The following is a 13288-nucleotide window of genomic DNA, read 5'->3' as shown; positions in this document are numbered from 1 at the left end:
TAGGGACATTCTCCTTTATTATATATTCAAATATCTTTTTCACTTGTTGCTCTTCCTCTTCTCCTCTGTAATTCAGATGTTGGAATGTTTAAAGATGTCCTGGGGGTTCCTAAGCCTCTGCTCATTTTTTTGAATTCTTTTTTTTTTATAAAGATTTATTTATTTATTTATTTATATTTAGAGGGGAAGGAGAAAGGGAGAGAAACATCGATGTATGGTTGCCTTTCGTGCATCCCCTGCTGGTAGTTGGCCTGCAAGGAACCGGCCTGCAACCCAGGCATGTGCCCTGACTGGAAATCGAACCGCGATCGTCTGGTTCGCAGGCCCGCACTCAATCCACTGAGCTACACCAGCCAGGGCTAGCTTGAATTCTTGTTTCTTCCTTCTTTTGTGTTTGGTTGTTTCGTCCTTCTGGTCCACAAGATTGATTTGAGTCCCAGTTTTCTTCCCATCACTATTGGTTCCCTGTTCATTTTGCTTCATTTCACTTAGTGTAGCCTTCATTTTTTCATCTAATTTGTAAACAAAATCGACCAGTTCTGTGAGCTTCCTGATCACCAGTGCTTTGAGTTGCACATCTGATAAGTTGGCTATCTCTTCATTGCTTAGTTGTATTTTTTTGGAGCTTTGATCTGTTCGTTTCGCCCATTTTTTTTGTCCTGACACACCTGTTATGTAGTGAGGGGCGGAGCCTTGGGTGTTCGTCCAGGCAAAGCAACCCATGTCACTCCTTGTGACACTGGGACAGGGGTCCAAGAGGGAACAATGGTGCTTGCTCCACTCTCTGCCAGATTTCAGTCACTTCCGCTGCTTCCCCCAAGCAAACTGGGCCTTTCTGGTGCTGATTCCTGAGTGGGTGGGTTTGTATACGTTCTAGGACCCCGTGGGTGTCTCCAACAAACTCTCCTGTGAAGCTGAGAGTTTCTCCTGCCACCTCAACCCCCACAGGTGTTTTTAATCAGTGTCTTGAGGCTTTATTTCCCCTTGGGGACCCTGGGTTACGAGGTCTGTCTCCCTCCCCAGTTTCACCTGGTTTATCTGCACACGAATGTGCGCCCAGCCCCTCCACAATTCGCAGCCTTACTGGGTCCACATGCAATTGCTTTTTTTTTTTGGCCGATCCCCCTCTGCCCAGCCGCCTGACTCTGTCCCTCCTACTGGTCTGGCTGAATGCTGCTTCTTTAACTCCTTGGTTGTTGGACTTCTATACAGTTCAATTTTCTGTCAGTACTGGTTCTTATTTTGTTTCTAAATTGTTGTTATCCTTATTTTGGTTGTGCAGGAGGCACAGTATGTCTACCTATGCCTCCATCTTGGCCAGAAGTGTTATTTAACTTAATTTGATTTCATTTAATTTTTTCTATCACCTATACTCTCTCCCATCTCACCCCATCCCCGACAATCACCACATTGTTGTCCATGTCCATGAATTCTAACACAAGGACTGGTTTTTGTCTTGGTATCCCCAATATCTAGCAGGTATGCTTCCCTGTGATCAGTGTCTAATAAACTGACTTAGAGCTACCTCATAGTATTTTCAGCTCACCAGGGAAGGGTCAGGCTTCAGTCAAAACAACTCTTCTATATCCTTTGAATTTTACCCTGTATGCAATATTCGTGTTTTAAATTTCATTTATAAAGTACTATGGTTATATTATAAAAATCACAAACAGCAAATGGGTGCTTAGAATAAATGGAGTTAAGATAAAATTTCCAACAAGAGCATCGCATACAAATTTTAGAAGTGCTATAGCTCAATGTAAAATGAAAATCACAGGCTCCAAAGAACTGTCAGATGACACAGGAGCTATAGCTTTGTCAGATATCTGAAAAGACATATACCTATGATGNTATCCTTTGAATTTTACCCTGTATGCAATATTCATGTTTTAAATTTCATTTATAAAGTACTATGGTTATATTATAAAAATCACAAACAGCAAATGGGTGCTTAGAATAAATGGAGTTAAGATAAAATTTCCAACAAGAGCATCACATACAAATTTTCAAAGTGCTATAGCTCAATGTAAAATGAAAATCACAGGCTCCAAAGAACTGTCAGATGACACAGGAGCTATAGCTTTGTCAGATATCTGAAAAAGACATATACCTATGATGCTAGTGAACAAATTAATTTCATGAAATATGAGTAGAATATCATTAATATGTACTACTATGATTTAATATTAAATTGATAAAAAATATTTGAAAAAACACATTGGTGCATTTCACTTAAATCTCTAGAAAATTTGCATATTTGTGTTAGCCAAAAAATCTTTTCTGGGGAATTGGACAAATAATCACCTTTTATTTAGGGTTTGCCTTATATCTGGGTATAGAAATCCAGAAAATGTCCAACCATTGTTAATATAACAAGGACGGTTTGCACGATATCGATGTAACCTGGCAGCCAAGGAAAGTGGACTGGAATACATGTGCATGAACAATGACAACTTCACTGTAATAGTCAGTGGGGGCAGTAGTCATCATTGAGTGAGCATGTGTACTGTGCGGCCATTGCATTCAAAATGACTGACCAAGTAAAGCAACAAATCTGTACCTAATTTTGCATTAGGCTTGAACATTCCTCCACAGAAACCATTTGGATGATTCAGAAGGCTGCAGCTATGGGCAATTAGTGATTAGCAGCTTTATCGTGATAATGCACCCACTCATGCATCACATCTCGTGCAGAGTTTTTTGGCAAAACATCAAATCACCCAGGTGACTCAGCTCCCACTACAGCCCAGATTTGGCACTCTGCAACTTCTGGTTTTCCCGAAACTAAAATCACCTTTGAAAAGGAAGAGATTTTAGACCATTGAGCAGATTCAGGAAAATATGACATGCAGCTGATGGTGACTGGGAGAACTGTGTGAGGTCCCAAGGTGCCTACTTTGAAGAGGGCTGCGGTGTTACTGTCCTATGTACAATGTTTCTTATATTGTTTATCTTCTTCAAGAAATGTCTCTATTTTTTCATATTGCGTAGCTGGATACTTTCTGGACAGACCTAGTATATGGTAATTTAATTTACACAGTACCAGGATTGCTTTTTTTCCTTTAAAGAGGCTACATATGGTATATTAAATTAAACTGTGGGCCAGGTCCCCAGTTGGGGGTGTGCTAGAGGCAACCAATTGATGTTTATCTCACATATTGATGTTTTTCTCTCCCTCTCTTCCTCCCTTACCCTCTCACTAAAAATAAATAAAAGTTTTAAAAAAATGTAACCTCAAGAATACAAACTTTTTGAGGGTATAAAAATTAATAAAGGGAAGCCTCACTAAAATGGAATTGGGAGGCTAAAATGGGGAGCTCTCACACAGTTCCACTCCATGACAATTACAGGAAAAATTCAATTACAGACCCCAATAAAAGAAATCTTCAACAGGAAACAATGAATTATAGACCCAACAAGAAAAGATGTACATTGCATCTCCTACAAGAAATAGATTATCACAGCAACTCTTCATTCAAGGAATGAAAAACTTTCATGTCCTTGAACTGTCATCTCCCTGAACTATTAATTAGTTTTTTCCAATGGACTTTCAAAACAACCCTCCCATCTTTCTCCTTTTTCTCCATAACTTTCCTCTCCTTTGTTTGTTGGACTTGCCTGTGGCTTTGCTATAACTTGCTTGTCCCAAATTGCAATTCTTTGCTGTTCCCAAATAAACCAATATTTGTTGGTAAAATAACCATTTTATTTTTAAGGTCAACAAAGAAAAGGAGGAGCTCACATATCACAATAACCAACTTTATGTTAGGTAATTAAATACAAACTGAAAGACCATTTTTGGTGTTTCATGAATTAGGGATGGGGGTACTACTAGCATTCAGTGGAAAGAAGCTGGGGGTGCTGTATTGGTTTGAAAACTGACCACCCTCCCCCAAAGACTGCACATGTCCTCATTATAGACTTCTAGCTACCAGAACTATGAGTGAACGTGTGTTAAGTAATGCAGTTTGTTACAGCAGCCCCAGAAAACTAATATAAGCACAGAATCTTCTGCAATGGATGGAACAGTCCTACACAACAAAAAGTGTCCTTTCCAAAAGATCAGTAATACTCCCACTCAGCTAAACAGAGGAATATGAGGAAGTGAAGGTTAACTGACAAGACAGAGGAAAAGGAAGTCTAAGTGATATAGGGGAAAGGAACAACGACAGTTACAAGTTTCATCTATATTCTAAGAGGTAATAATTTTTGATGGGTCGGCTGAAAAAATTTGAACTTCTCTCTTATTATATTAAAAAGAACATATCTGTCTAAGGGGTGGGGACTAACAAACTAAGTTTGCAGATTTAAACTACCTGAAAACTTCCTTAAATGGGCTTATTTTGAGGTCCCAATACTATAGGTAGCAACAGGACACCTTAATCTAACCCAATGTTCTTAGTTTGTTCAGGCTGCTATAATAAAAATACCATAAACTTGGTAGTTAGGACATCAAACATGTATTTTTCACAGTTATGGAGGCTGGGGAGTCCAGATTTGGTGTATGGTACAGGCCCCTTCCTGCTTCACAGCCAGCCATCTTCTCACTGTGTTCTCACATGGCATGAGGGACAAGACAACTCTCTGGGAGCTCTTTTTTAAGGACACTGAATAGAGCTCATGTGAGCGCTATCCTCATAACCTAATCACCTCCCAAAAGCCCCCACACATCCTGATACCATCACATTAGACCTTAGCATTTTTATTTTTATATACTGATTTGAGAGAGAGAAAAAGGAGAGGGAGGGAGGAAGGGACAGAAAGAGAAAAACAGACAGAGACAGAAACATCGATTTGTTATTTCACTTGTTTGGCTGATTCTTTTATGTCACTTGATTGGTGATCAAACAGCCCAAAAGACCTGGCTGGTGTAGCTCAGTGGATTGAGCGCGGGCCTGCGAACCACATGATCACGGTTCGATTCCCAGTCAGGGCACATGCATGGGTTGCAGGCCAGTTCCCAGCAGGGAACTCATGAAAGGCAACCATACATTGATGTTTCTCTCCTTCTCTCCTTCCCTTCCTCTCTAAAGATAAATAAATAAAATCTTTAAAAAAAAAAAACAGCCCAAAAGATAGCCCAAAACCTGTAATAAAGACCATGTCTCCACCACAACTGGAAGGAAGAACCAATATTTAGTAGTACCTCATGCCTAGTCTCTACACTACTTTGAATAGCAAAAGGATAGTCTCTTCACCTACTATCAAGGAACCAAAGTATGGCAGTCACAGAAATTGGAAAGGAAGGGAAAAAAAATCCCTTTACAGAATCCTTCCTGACCCAGAGGGATAGAGCACAGAAATGATAGGGACACAAAGAAGTTACTTTTTTGTGTCCCTACATTTCCCCCAGAAATAGTAACACAATAAACTAGACCGCCCATTAAAGAAATGGGAGTGGGTGAGAGTTTTAAGAGAAAACGTGAAAGTTTAACCTTCTCATCAGTCTCCCATTCTGCAGTTGTTAAACATCCATAATAGACATTAAAAGAAAACAAAACCGTGTATGTAGAAAACTAAATTTGTTAAGTACCAAAGGAATGAAATGATAATTTAGGGGAATGAAATGACCAGTTAAACAAACCTACTTTTTGTTAGACCAACAAAAGGAGCCTATAGAGAGGTTAAGTAGTAACATGGAGGAAAATGCAAGGGCCTGGGAGTAAAGACACCAGTGTTCTAGTCCCTATTCTACCTTGAACTAGACCAGTGCAGAACAGCTATCCATTACTGGCCCATGACAAGATAAAAATAAAAATTCCAGTGTAAGAATTTAGACAGTTTTACAGCAATCTGACAGTAACTTTATGTGTGTTGAATCTAATAATAAAAAGTTGAGGCTTGAAAGATTTATGGATGGCAAATTATCATATGAAAAAATGACCAATATCATTAATCACTAGGGAAATGCAAATTAAAACCACAATGTGCCATACCATTACACACCTATTAAAGTAGCCACAAAAAATTTAAATACCAAACAGACAAATGGAATTCTCATACACTGCTGATGGAAATGCAAAACAGTAGTGACTTTGGAAAACTGGCAATTTCTTAGTTACACACCTATTTTATGATCCAATAATCCCATTCATATGTACTTATCCAAAGGGAGACAAAACAAGCTTATACACTAATATTTTTAGCAGCTTTATTTATAATTCCCCAGAGTGGAAACAACACAATTAGCCAATCATTTAATGAACAGATAAACAAACATAGTATACTATTCACCAATAAAAAGAATTACTCATACAACAACAACATGAATGAATTTCAAATACACTCTGCTAAGTGAAAGAAATCAGACTCAGCCCTGGCTGGTGTAGCTCAGTGGATTGAGTGCGGGCTGCAAACCAAAGGGTCGCTGGTTCGATTCCCGGTCAGGGCACATGCCTGGGTTGTGGGCCAGGTCCCCAGTGGGGGCCACGTGAGTGGCAACCACACATTCATGTTTCTCTAACTCTCTTTCTCCTTCCCTTCTCCTCTTTCTAAAAAATAAATAAATAAAATCTTAAAAAATATATATTTAAAAAAAAGAAATCAGACTCAAAAGATTAAATACTGTGTTTCATTTATATCACATCTGGAAAAGAAAAACTATTAACAGACCAAAAGATTAGGCTACACGTGGGGAGAGGAACTGACTACAAAGGGGTAGGAGGAATTTTTTGAGAATGATAGAACTGTTGTACATCTGTGGTTACATGATTGTACGTGCTCATCAAAACTTGTAAGTATACACTGAAAAGAGGAGATTTTATTGTATGTACATTATACCTTAATTTTTAAAGATTTGGGCTTATATTTATATTGTTATTTTTATTTCATTTTCAGGCAATTAATTTTAATTGTTTTTTACTAAAGTTTTGGTATATTAAGATTGAATGTTTAAAAATTTTTTATTGATTGGTTTTTAGAAAGAGAAGAAGGGAGAGAAAAAAAAAAAAACACTGATTTATTCCACTTATTCATGCGTTCACTGGTTGATTATCGTATGTGCCCTGACCTGGGATCCAACCCAAAACTTTGGTGTAGCAGGACAGTGCTCTAACTGACTGAGCTACCCAGATAGGGCCTCGAATTTTTTTTAAAAGGTCCTTTCCTACATACAAAGTTGAGAAGGACTAACCTAAGTCACTTTTCTTCTCTGGGTCTTTAATTTCTCATTTGATTAACTCAAAAAATGAGTAATAATGGTTTCTAAGAAACCATTAAGCTCTAACCCCCCTAAAAAACCCTTGCATATATATGAATATTCAATGATTTCTGGCTTCCTAAAGTGCCTACATATTTGAGGTAGTTCTGTACTGTTGATGTTGGAAGTACTATCACACTCTCCTGGGTTTCCTCCTCCATCTTTGGTTTATCTTTGCAGTCTGTCAGATGTTAGTGTTCCTTCAGCTTTGTGTTCTGGAGCCTTGTATTTTCTCACATGACACTTCCTGGCAAGCTGTCACCCACTTTTAAAGTTTCAACAGCCACCAATATGACTGACTCCTCAGATGTCACTCCTCCTTCCAGACCCAAATATTTATATGCTTATCAAACAGCTCTAATTAGAAGTCCCACAGGCAAAAACTAACCTAACACTGAATTAACCATCTTCTCCCCAACCAAACTTCTACTACCCCACACCTTCACATATAGCAGCATTATGTACCTAGATGTCCAGAACAGAATCCTAAACTTGGTTCTGACTCCTCTAACTTCTTCCCATGTGTTTCAGAGCCCACTTCTCTGCCACTGAGTTATTTCAGGACACCAGCTATCTTTCCTGGACTAATACAACAGTCTTCTATTGATCACCATGTCTACCTCTTCTCCACTATGGCCAAGTAGCTTTTTCTAAAAAATCCAAATCTGATTACTGAACGTCACTTCCCTAATTAAAACTTCACTGATTCCCACTACACTCGGAATAAATTCAAGATTTTTTTAACTTGGGTTATAAGGCCCTTCCTAATCTGACACTCAATCTAATCAGCTCTATGTATTTCATCTCCCACTAACTATGCTCTATTCATTTGAAATGATCAATTCCCTAAACCTATTGTCTTTGTTTTCTTGTCTCTGTATGGGTGTGTCTGTCCCTACTTCCTCCAGGCCATCCCACATGTCCCTCCTGCTAGAAACATTTCTCCTCTAGGTTTTAGCTAAGAAATTATTTCTTCTGGTCAGAGAAGCCTTTCTTGACCTCTGTAATACATCTTCCTACTGTATCACAATATCGATATATGTGGCTGTATTCACATTAAACTCCAAACTTTTGAGGATTACACCCTGTCCTGCTCATGGCATTATCTCCTGGATTTGAATACCTGGCACATAGCAATCTATCAGTAAATACTGAATGCATTATTAAGATTCCATTCAAACTAAAAAAAAATTATTACCTCCCTAAATTTCTGTTCAAACATCATTACCACCTTTTAAAACAGTCCTTAAAATTCCAAAAGTTTTCTTTTGATATCTAGACACTTGCAACCACCTTTCCTGACAGAGAACTTGAACATATTTTAATACTAACCCAAGAGAAATGTATTATAAAAAAAGGCTATGAATGGAAATCAGCCAAAAAAACAAATACCACACACACCAGTTTCTAATTTATATAACAAATATGCATTCATTCAACAACTTTAGAGAAATATTAAACTAAGGTCTCTTTTACAACTGAGGTACTATACTCTCATTAAGTATATAAATGCCAGCCCTGGCTGGTGTAGCTCAGTGGATTGAGCGCGGGCCTATGAACCAGGCGATCACGGTTCGATTCCCAGTCAGGGCACGTGCTTGGGTTGCAGGCCAGTTTCCATCAGGGGCCAGTTCCCTGCAGGGGATGCATGAGAAGCAACCACACATTGATGTTTCCTTCCTCTCTCCTTCCCTTCCCCTCTAAAGATAAATAAATAAAATATATTTTTAAAAAAGTATATGAATGCCTTCTATGCACAAAACTTTGGAATCCTATACTAGCAAGCTCTTGTCTTCTCAGAGTACTCTCTATTCTCTCTATTCCCTCACAATTTGTCCTTACCTCCTGAATGACTATTTTTACCAATTCTAGCGTCTATGTATCTCTTATTTCAATAATTATTCTGACTACATCTGTGTATTTTGTATATGTATGGCTAGATGTCAGCCCAAGTTGCTGTTTATGGGTCATGTCATAGTTTTAAACATTTTTTTTAGTTTAAAACATTTTTTAAAAATTGTATTTATGGAATTACCTTTAGACCCAGTAGCATATTCTTTCTTCATATTTTGGGAATTGATATGACCTTTCTTATAAATGACTTTCGAGTTTTAAAAATTTACATAATTTAAATTTATTGGAGTGACACTGGTTAATAAGATCATACAGCTTCTCAAATGCACATTTCTATGATACAGGATCTGTATATTGCATTATCAGCAGTCTTTCAAGGCCATATATGATGAACATCAAGGGAGATCAAATAGTAACATAAAATGTAGTAGACTACAAAGTAACAAGACTGGTTTTTTATGCAACTTCAAATGATTCTAACAGCATCCATGGTAAAGGTATATAACTTCTCAATGTTATTACTTCAAAAACCCATCACTTCCCTTGTCTACCTGCTTATTAAAGGCTTTGAGCATGGAAAAAATATTTCTGACATAATGTCAACTAAAAATTTCAGAATTCTATAACAAAAAAAGGAGAAAAAAAACAAATATTAAAAAATAATCTGGAATTCTAAATTATGTATACTATGATCCACAATGTATTTTAAAAAATAAAAATATGTAAACAAGAATTGGAAAATATAAAATAAAAAATATTGTTCTGGCCCTGGCTAGTGTGGCTCAGTTGGTTGGAGCATCATCCCATAACCAAAACTGCAGGTTCAATTCCCAGTTGGGGCGCATGCCTGGTTGCAGGTTTGATCCCCAGTCAGGGCGCTATGATCCTGATCCCCATCTGTGTATGTGTGGGAGGCAAGCAGTCGATGCTTCTCTCTCTCACAGATGTTTCTCTCTCCTTTCCTCTCTCTCTAAAAGCAATGAAAAAGAAAATGTCCTCAGGTGAGTATAAAAATATATATAATTGTTATGAGAATGGATTAATTTTTCCTTTTTTCAAAAGTATTACATGCCCTGGCCATGTGATTTGGTTGGCTGGAGGAGTGGCCACCAATTCTCCAAAGGCTGCAGAATTCTGTAACAGAATTCCCTTTCCATCCCCTTTAAGGGCACACATCTAAGTTGTGGGTTTGATCTCCACTAGGGAGCTTGCAGGAGGCAACTGATCAATGTCGCTCAGATCAATGTTTCTTTCTTTCTTTCTCTTCCTCTCTCTCTACCCCTCAACACTCCTCAAGTCAACAAACATATCCTCCAGTGAGAATTTTTAAAAAGTATTCCATGTTGTGGTAGCTTTTTAAAAATATATATTTTATTTATTTATCTTTAGAGGGGAAGGAAAGGAGAGAGGAAGAGAAACATCAATGTATGGTTGCTTCTCCTGCATCCCCTGCTGGGAACTGGCCTGCAACCCAGGCATGTGGCCTGACTGGGAATCGAACCGCGATCGTCTGGTTTACAGGCCCATGCTCAATCCACTGAGCTACGCCAGCCAGGGCTGTGGTAGCTTTTTCGTAATTTTTTAAAAAATTACTCATTACTTCATACTCATATATCATATAGAGATCTGTTCTATTAAGTAAGAAGACTTAAAACTCTTTGAATTTTCTATTCTATTTCTAAATGCCACAAAAAAGGTTAGGACTCACATTTTTAAAAATGCATTGCTTTTACCAGAATGCTGAGCTTCCAAGTAAGTAAAATCCAGGTAAAATGTTTTGAAATCAGAGTATAAGCTCTTTAGGTCAGTTTAATTCATCCAAACAATGGATACATAAATAAATATCAAATACACTTTTATCATAAACACTAAAATTTAAAATACATGTGGACACAACCCCAAATTTTATTTTTAGGATACATGAAAAAGACTAATGAGGCCTATCATGTTTCTAATAGTTAATCACTTCTTGTAAAAAAAATCCCAAAAATGAAAAATAGAAATTCATAATATATTAAGAACAATCTACAGTATTTTCCCCTTTGCAGACTTTCAGATACCATAGTCCACTGAGAGTCTCCAACTTGATTCAGAAATAGAAAGGCCTGTGACCAAGAAATAAGTCGTGTACACTAGCAGACAGAAACAGAATTAAAGCAAGTAAGTGAGTTACTTTATCTCATCAGACTCTGGGTTTTGTCTGTATCTAATAAAAATGTTGTGCCAGAAGAAACAATGTGAGGTTAAAACAATCTTAGTTCCTGAAGGGGTGGCTGGTAGTTAGCACAAAAACTGAAATTAAACTGATGGCATCTTAAACCACCTCTAAAAAAAACTCAATAAAAGAGATTAATAATATTCAATATCTGATTCACTACAGACTCTTCTATATAAACATAATCATTATTAACACAAGAATTTTCTAATTTTCCCAATAACAGCGATCTGCTTTGCCATTGGGAAATACATTAGATCTTTAACAACAATCCAGTCGCCAAAGTTTAAAAATATTAAGAAAAGTTATTCCACTCCTCATCCCAATTACAAATTTTACTTTACTAACTTTGATGTGATGTTACTAACTTCGTACCCAGAAGCTAATGCACCAAACATCTAGATATTATTGTAGCACAAAAAATAAAACTAGCTTTAATTATAAAATATTCATATAACCTGCAGTAGTTAAAACAATGTAAAATTTTACTTAACCAGATCTTGCACGTCAAATACTACGTACATTAACAGTGGAACTGTTGTCGTCTGCATCTAACAAATTACCAGATAGGGTACAGATTTGCTATAGGAGAAAGCTAACATTCTGACCTCCTTCCAAAATGACAAACTAGAACGGCAAAATTACACTCGGCACATGGAGTACACTTCTCTCAAATCACTCCACAGAGAACATCATTTGCTCCGCCCTCTAATAACTCATGCAAAAAAAAGTTCAGCACCATCAGAGAGAAGCAAGTCAGAGAATTCACAGAATGGCTTAGGGCCTTTCCTCCAGACGGTTAGAGGTTCTGCATGTGCCCTTCGCAGAAGTCCAAAGAAAAAGAAAAACCGAGGGTTTGGAGGACATGACATCCAGAAACTGGTTTTCTCTCAAGAAGTTTCTGCCGCCATCCCTATGTTATCAGCAGAAGGCTCCGCCGCCATAGTCTCAGTCTATGGTTTTATTATGGGGAGGTGGGACACGACATCCAGGATTCTTCCAGGCCTTCCCTACTAAGATTGGGGGGGTCCCCGTAATTCTCCTCTTAACATCTCAGTCTTGAGGGTACTCCTCAGCACCCCTCCCCCCATTTCTGGCGGCCTATCCCGCGGGATCCGTCAAAGCGCTGCCCGAACCCACCAGCCTCGCGTTTAAGGCGGGAGGGCCGGAACACGCCAGGGCCACAGCGAAGGCTTCGAGGGGCCCAGAAAAAGGAAGAGCAGGCCAGGGACAGGGGAAGAATGCCCAGGCCGAGGAAGATAGGAAGAAGGTAGTGAGGTGATGCACTGCACCCCATCGATGCACGAAGAAGAGATGATGAAGGAGGGCGGTGGCCTGGGTGCGGCCCCCCCACCTCACCCGCCCCCAGGTCCCTGGGCCGACGGGCGCGAATGGGCTCGGGCCGGATCTGGGCTGACAGAAGGTGGAGAGTGTCCCTCCATACTACAAGGAGACCGAGAACGAGGGTTTGGGGTGCGCAGGGGGGTGCAGTCTGCCGCCTGAACCCGGACACCCGACGCCGTCGTCGCCTCTTCCTCAGGAGAGAGGACGGGAGCTGTGGGTAATGCCCGAGGGAGTAATGCATGAAGGTAAAGGGAGGCCCGGGGCAGACCGGCCGCCCGCTCCAGACCCCACTCTCCACCTTCCGGTAACCGCGTCTCTTACCGGTGATGGCGGTGAACTGCTGAATTAACCCCTTCAGCGCCGAGGACGCCGCGGAGCCGCCGTGGGCAGCCATCTTACCGCCGCCGCAGCCGCCGCCGCCGCCGAACAACAACACAGACTCACACGGACCACCCTCCCCCACCTCGCCGCGCGGTCTGCGCAGGCTCATTGACCCCAAGCTCCGCCCCCTCGCCCGCCCCCCAGCGACGATTCGCGCATGCGCGCTTCTAGACCGGTTCGAGAGCGGGTTTTTCCTGGTGGGCTGTTCGCTTGCTCCCTGGGACCTCATCCTTCTTTGTAACCTCTGGTGCCCTGCCCTCCAGGCTCCAATGCCATTCGGTTTCCGATTTCCGAAG

General features: G+C 39.7%; 1 protein-coding gene across 1 annotated transcript in view; it reads right to left on the bottom strand.

Annotated features, from left to right (window-relative positions):
• Nucleotides 1-13072, bottom strand: part of UBXN7 (UBX domain protein 7) — a 63343-nt gene extending 50271 nt beyond the window's left edge. Inside the window, exon 1 of the mRNA XM_037037675.1 lies at nucleotides 12933-13072. Within this exon, the coding sequence (XP_036893570.1) occupies nucleotides 12933-13005 (73 nt within the window). The 5' untranslated portion in view covers nucleotides 13006-13072. The remainder of the gene's footprint in view (nucleotides 1-12932) is intronic.
• Nucleotides 13073-13288: the final 216 nt, after the last annotated feature.

The sequence above is a fragment of the Sturnira hondurensis genome, unplaced genomic scaffold (assembly GCF_014824575.4).
Source record: "Sturnira hondurensis isolate 20B ecotype Veracruz unplaced genomic scaffold, ASM1482457v3 Scaffold0023357, whole genome shotgun sequence".
Taxonomy (NCBI): Eukaryota; Metazoa; Chordata; class Mammalia; order Chiroptera; family Phyllostomidae; genus Sturnira; species Sturnira hondurensis.
The sequence above is the reverse complement of the archived record's forward strand: the minus strand, read 5'-3'. Positions and strand labels throughout refer to the sequence as shown.